At 31.9% G+C, this 7,092-nt stretch overlaps 1 protein-coding gene across 3 annotated transcripts; it reads left to right on the forward strand.

Annotated features, from left to right (window-relative positions):
* Positions 1-558: 558 nt before the first annotated feature.
* LOC114367106 lies at positions 559-4,509 on the forward strand. 3 transcript variants are annotated; one of them, XM_028324213.1, is made up of 6 exons: positions 559-747; positions 1,671-1,716; positions 2,405-2,521; positions 2,755-2,881; positions 3,032-3,077; positions 4,104-4,509. In XM_028324213.1, exons 2-6 carry the CDS (start codon positions 1,707-1,709, stop codon positions 4,164-4,166), a joined length of 363 nt encoding a protein of 120 aa, XP_028180014.1. In that variant the 5' UTR covers positions 559-747; positions 1,671-1,706; the 3' UTR covers positions 4,167-4,509. The 3 variants fall into 3 exon arrangements, with proteins under 3 accessions (XP_028180014.1, XP_028180012.1, XP_028180013.1); XM_028324211.1 differs by having other exon boundaries at positions 564-747; positions 2,960-3,077; positions 4,104-4,505; XM_028324212.1 differs by lacking the exon at positions 1,671-1,716 and having other exon boundaries at positions 565-747; positions 2,960-3,077; positions 4,104-4,505.
* Positions 4,510-7,092: the final 2,583 nt, after the last annotated feature.

Below are 7,092 nucleotides of genomic sequence, written 5' to 3' on the forward strand. Positions count from 1 at the left end.
TAGCAACAACGTCATTTATGTATAAAAAAAACGTCATTTCTAACATTTTTTTAATGCACATTCTACATTTGTTAAAATTTATTTAAAAAAACATAAAATAACGAGTAAAATTGGTTAAGTATAAATTATGATTTTTACTAAATTTTAACTGATAATAAAAAATACATTTAAAAGAAGTATTAGAAAATATGTTGGCTAGCATTTTCCTAACAAAATTAATTAATCATAAATATATTTTTTTCGATAAATATTAGGAGTTAGTTTTTATTAACATGAATTCAATTGCATACACTTTTTCCATTGTTTTTCTTCTATTACCATCAACTAAACTTGTTATATATAATTAAACACAAGTGTGAAAGCAAGTAAAGACAAGAAAGAAGGCTGCGTAAAAAAACTGCCATCCGTTATTTAAGAATTGCAGAATTTACTATGTGACGAAGACAATTTATACCACCAAAAAATAAAACAGACAAGTTTTATTTAATATTCAAATTGATGTATTAAATTAAGGCTCCTATGATTTAAGAAGACAAAGACATCGTCAATTCTCTTAAGCTTCGAGCTGTTTTAACTTTTATTATGTTTGAGATTCGATTATAATAATACAAGAGAAAATTGGGGTAACGAAAATGGCTTATCATGTTTGAAGAACACCTCTCCAATACAAAGAAGTTCTCTTTTTTGAAATTATTTTATGCTCTTTTCTCCATTCTGATCAGTGGAACTTCTTGTTGCTTTTCCAAGGCAAGTGTTTTGTTTTTTTTATTTTCTCTTGTTTTTGGTGTTTGCTCAATTCTGTTTTTTTTTTCCCCTTTCATTTTCTTAATGGTTATTCTATTTTGCCTTCTAGGAATTCCTAAATCCTTCTTATGCATAAAAGCTTTTTCCTTTTTATGTTTCTTTTCCACCTTTAAAAGCCTTTTCTTTTTTTATGTACAGTATGATGTTGGTCCAATTTTGGATCCTCAGTTGAATGAAATACTGAATTTCACTTGAAAAGAAATAATAATATGATGATTGATGATGACGATTTTTTTATGTTCCATGGGTTGTATGAGCTCAAATTCTAAACTGGGAGATGTTCTGGGAATCTGGATAACTTTAAGTGGATGTTTTCTAACTTTGGTTCTGTTTTGGATACCCGCTGCAGTACAATGCATGATCAGCTTCTTAATTTTGATGATTGGGGTTTTAGTCTTTAAGATGAGTAATAGTTTTTCTCATTTTATGTTGTTGATTCAAATGGTTTTGTTCTCACTAGTTATAAATATTAAACCTTATATTTCAAAGCCTCTCGCCTCTTAGGGAGCCATGAACAAATGTAGAATACTAGACTTCTGAAGCATTCTAAAATACTAGAATTCCCCTATTTTCTGATGTCAGAACGTTGAAAAGTATATGTATTTATTTTGGTACTCTTTTGATAGCATTTATGTTGTGACTGAATTTTGAATTTTGAATAGCTACACTGTCACTCGAGTTCTATAAATCATTCATTCAAAATTTGCTAAGCTTTAAAGTCTTCAAAACTGTCATACCATATCTTGCAACTGCTATGGGTTCTCTTTTATCTGCCTCTAAAGCAAAACATGTTTCACATATAATTATTTCATCTAAGGTGTCATTAAATTCTGTGAAACAAGGATTTTGAGTGTTGTTTTGAACAGCTGAAGGGCTGAATCAGAAAACTAGTTCTACAACAAATGGATAAAGGTACTCAAAAGTCGAAACATTTTCTTATCGATCTTATTAAGCTGCTAATTCCTTTAAAAACAATTGTTAAGCTTATTAGTTTGTAATATGGAAACAGCTTATCAATGTGCAGAAATCAGAATGTGGTGTTATACATTAACTATTCTGATCATATAAGCCAGTGTGAGATTTTATTCAAATCATGTATTGGCACCAGCTTGATATGAATGAGATATTTGAGATTTGAAGGGTATCCTTGTTTGGTTAATTTGAGAACTATGTTAGGTGATATCTCCTAAAGCTGCAATTTGGAAAAATTGTTACTATTATTGTTGACTACTCAGAAAAAAAGAGTGTGAAAGTTTCATGATATCATGGTTCCTTCCTTCTGGTCCAACTTGTTGACATTAATCCTTTATGTAAGAAATTTGTAAGGAAACACAATTATTCTGTCGTAGGGCTATAATGCCCATGCCCCAACATAAATTAAATTATCTTGGACAGAATGGTTTTCAAGGAAACAGGCTTTTTTAATGTTGTCTTTACTTGAATTAAAAAAAAAATGTTGTCTTTACTTGGCATGTTCATATGCTTGATTTTACACAATGACAATGTAACTGCATTCATGACTAGTATAAGGAATTTGGAACTCAACAAAAAACATTGCAACTCAAAGCACTTACCTGAATGAGATTTGGTTTGACTACAGGTTGTGGTATGGAAGAAACTGTTGATTTGAGAAATGGTGTGGAATTGGCAACCTCAGTCTCTGATAAGCATCTTGACCTTCTAAGGCCATCTGCACGAAATTATTCAATTTTTAGAGGTAATGATTTTCTATGAAAATAATGATCTATCAGCATACCTGAAATTCAAAATTTGTTTCTACTTTCTAATGTTACTTTGTTTCAAAAATTTCAACCAGTAATGGCTTTCATATTTTAGTTAAAGTGGAAAGCAAGGATTAGTTAAACAATACACTAGTAAATGTGCCTCTTTACATTCATCACTAAAATTGTTTAAACATGTTTGTTCTAACAATTTTTATGGCCATGACAGGTCAAGCAATGGATGTTGCTGACCATGAAAAGGGCAACTATACACTAATTAAAGGTCCAGAGGATTTCCAAACGGGACTTTATGATAAACCCCTTCCATGTTATGGTTGTGGAATTGGATGGTTCTCGTAAGTAATTGATCTACTTACTCTCTTCCCAAATAATATCTTCTTCTTGTCTTTATGGTTTTGTGTATTTAATTTCAGATTTCTTTTTGGATTTCTATGTCCACCTCTGTGGTACTATGCAACAATCCTCTACTTTGGAAATTATTACAGGAAAGATCCTAGGGAACGGGCAGGGTTAGGAGCCTCTGCAATTGCTGTAACATTTCTCTCCCATCTCTCTCTCTTGTTTAATTGTTTGTGTGCTTACACTTGCATTTGCCATAGTCAACTTAATGCATTAGAATATCACCAACCAAATAATTACATTACATAATTCTCTTAACAACCCAGCGTACTGAATTCACCGTACCACATATTATTAAGTGTGTATATTTTTCTTTCTTTTGTCCTGAGCCAGAGACTATGATGTCTCCCATCCCACTAAATCAGAGATTAATCCTGCTCACAGTGTGTGACTGTCGCTGGTTCAAAAGAATTTTGTACACGGTGGAAATTGAACACAAATTTTTCATTAAATAAATCGTTCTCATCCATCCCTTTAAGTTATATTAAGTGTGCATATACATCAATGACTTGAGTGTGAAGTTTGTAGCACTAGACATTTACAACTAATTTTATAATGTCTCAATAATGAATAGGTTGATAGACATAATAACAATCATTAGAATAAGCTCTCATACTATCTTTGAATATGAGTCTAATTCAACCCAAAAACTAGATTATGAGATGGGAGTTGTCTTCACTTATATATAATATTTTGACCATATCACCAGCCATTGAAGAATCTCTGACAAAACTTGGATGAAGCTAAAAGAAACCTATTTGGAACTTAAAAAGCAAAGCTTCCACGGATTAAACATATTTTTTTACCATTGAGTGTTTGGATCAATTAATGTAGAATTTTTCCAATTTAACCAGTGATCTTAAAGTCTTGTGTATGAAGATACATTAAGTATTTGGAGAGAGTTCTACTGTCCATAATAATCCTACCCGACTCGATTAAGATGTTCTCTGGTAGATACGTGAGGTGTCTACCAAAAACATGCATTTTCTCAACTTGAACAAGCAAGTGAGCTTGGAACAGCTATATATACCCCTTTTAGTACTCATCATGGATTGCTCTTCTTTATAGTTATCCTTATCAACCTAGTTGCAGATACCATGAATTATTGTATTGTTCACTTTGTTTCTTCATTTTCTGAATGCTCTGGTGATCTTGCAGGCATTAATATGCTCAGTAGCATTGCTGATCGTGGGAGCTATTCTTATGTTACGCTACCCCTGATGCTAGTTCCAGTAATAAAGTGAGAATCCAGAAGCGATTAAGATTGGATATCAGAAACAATTGTACGTGTATATAACAAAATATGAAGAAAAAATATGCTTGAAGATACTACATAGGGTGTACCATTAGAGAAGGATGAAATATCACAGCCTTGGTAAATTTGTGTATACAAAAGAAATATATCTCACGTTAAGTTATTACGAATCTCACATAATTTGTACTATTGATCTTTTTTCGACTAAGAGTTTCGTATTGGAGAATACTTAGGCTACTGATTTTGCTATAATGTTATTTTTTTGTACTCACCATTATATTAATAGAGAGTAATTAAGATTCGAATTTTGAATTACTTAGTTAAAAAATATAAATCATTATTACTTATATTAATCATTGTTGGTGCTGTAATGTTATTTTGAATAAGAGCACATGTTGAGTATGTCATTCTAGCATCATCCTCCAAACACTGTCTTGAAAGTAAAGCAAAAAAGGAAGTTAAAACAAGAATTACACATGGAATAAATTGCATGATCTCGTCAAAATATTTATAAATCTCACACAATTACACAAATTAAATAAATTAAATGTTCATAATAACCAAATAAAAAATAGATTAAGTTAAGGAATTACATTGACATTCTGGGTGGTTTCTTGAAATTTCACATGATACGCTTGTTACTAAAAAAACACTATATCATAAACTTTTATAAGGAGGTTATTATAATTTATAAGCATTAAAAAATAAAAAAATATCGTGGGAAAATTTAGAAATTACTGAGAATTTAAGTAAAATTTGCTCTCTTTTTTTAATCTTAAACTAGAGTACCGTCCCATCATATTAGAATTATATTTGAATTCTCACGTATTGTCAAGTACATGATATGGTCAAATTAAAGAGAAAAAACATTTTTTTCAAATATAATTAATGAAATATGAATCCTATAATCAATCATGATGGTCCCTTTTTTTATAGTCAATCATGATGGTCCTAACTTAACAAAAATTAGTCTGCAACCCGTGCATATGCACGAGTTGTTTTTCATGGACACCAAAATGATAAGGCTGATTAATAGGGACTTGGTTAGTAAAATTGCAATCACAGTAATATAATTGAATATTAGATATGTATTTATAATGTTGATAAAAGAGAGATTGTTCAAACAAAATAAACAAAATAGAATTACATATAAAATGAAAATTATTGTCACTTCCTTTCTCTTCTAATGACTATTTCCCAAATTCATTCGTGTGACCGGTAGTATAATGATACCTCATCCCCATGATGGAAATCGTTTTCCCTGAGAAACTTATACCATGGCCGGACGATACTTTTATCTTTAATGTCGCGGTCGAGTGTAACGACGTCCCATTGCAGAGGAGGTGCATTCTTCCTTATAATTGTCAAGTGGTTGTCACATTCTTTCAGATATTTCCTTGCATGTGATCGGATTTCCTGCATATCATTTATACAGATTAATAATCTGATTGAAATTCTCATAATAATGCAAGTTAATCTGATTGCATGTTACCAGCGGTTGAGGAGCACCCAGTATACATTGGGTTATTTCTGTTGTCCAGATATGTTGGCGGGAATGAAGTATTGGTCTGCCACATGTTTGTTGATTCAGGGGAGGTGTAAAATGTGGATAAAAAGTGGTGCTATCATCGCAGGCAAAAAAGTTGATGATGATAGACTCGTAGATTTTTAAATCTACCATGACGTCTGCGAGTCCATCTGCAAAAAAAATATCTGCCTCGGTGTTGTTGGACTCCTATTGGGTAGGTTGCTCCATTGTATTTGAACCGAACCTCTTGTGGGTAATTCGGTGCCCATTGTTCATGGTAGAATGGGGGTATTTCTATGAATGTCTGGATACAAAAAAGGAAGAAATTGTATGAAAAGAAATAATATGTCAAAAGAGAAAATGGAAAAAGTTAAAGGAACTAAACCAAAATGATATAAAGTTCCATGCGGAAACTACAGTCAAATGATAACTAAAGTATTTAAAAATTAGTAATATATGAAATGTCAAGAATGAAATGCAAAATAGAGCAGAAATACTATAACTGAAGCATAACTGAAGTATGATGAATATACAACAAAAAAGCAAAGTCAAAATGCTATATATTTAAAATAATAATGTGGTAAATCGAAAAGCATGCAAATGCAATGGAAGCATGGAAGCCAGCAAAAAGAGACAAAAACAGAACAGGGAAGGCAGGAAACAGGGGAAAAAAACCGAAAGAATTGTAACTCTAAACAAATAATATGATCAATCAAAAACCATGCAAATGGAATGTAAGCAATAACAAACAGATGCAAGGGAACGAAAAAAAGCTTTTTCTATTTTAAACTATAACCTGGTCATTGTGCAAAGCCGCTCTGAATTGGATGATTGCAGGTGGTCTTACAATTGCATATCTCATTTGCATGAACACAGGATTTAGTAATGTAAAAAATTTAAAGTGAAAAAATAATCCGTTGGAAGATATCAACTTTTTAAGAGACACTCCTTACTCTGGTTGAAGCGGTGGAAGATGCGATACTCATTTTGGGTTTGTCTGAAGTTGTGAAAGTATGGTGATAGGCTGTTGAAATGAAGTTTCCAGAGGAACCTGTAATATGGCTTAATAGTTGAGTGGACTTGATTAGTTTATTTATCTTCTCAATGCCATAAGTGGGGGTAGGCTTTTGTTGGAAACGGTGCAACTTAATAGTTGCTTCTTCAATGGGAAAGCTAGTGATGATGTGAAGAGTCTGAATGTGAATAGTTGTGGAAGTAACCGAACGGTTTTTTTGTGAATGGTTTCAAAACTGATTGGACTTTAGTGCTGTTTGTGGTGTGCATGTAATAGTTGGGCCTTAAATGGGTTAATTTTTTCTATGAGGTTTTCGCCTTAATGGATTAATTAATAGATTAATAATCTA

Source organism: Glycine soja, chromosome 9 (assembly GCF_004193775.1).
Source record: "Glycine soja cultivar W05 chromosome 9, ASM419377v2, whole genome shotgun sequence".
In the NCBI taxonomy this organism is placed as follows: Eukaryota; Viridiplantae; Streptophyta; class Magnoliopsida; order Fabales; family Fabaceae; genus Glycine; species Glycine soja.

Excerpts from the sequence above, each read along its gene's own strand:
- LOC114367106 (XM_028324211.1), top strand. Across the intron at positions 2,882-2,959 it reads TGTGGAATTGGATGGTTCTC|ATTTCTTTTTGGATTTCTAT; the intron begins GTAAGTAATTGA and ends ATTTAATTTCAG. Across the intron at positions 3,078-4,103 it reads TAGGAGCCTCTGCAATTGCT|GCATTAATATGCTCAGTAGC; the intron begins GTAACATTTCTC and ends GTGATCTTGCAG.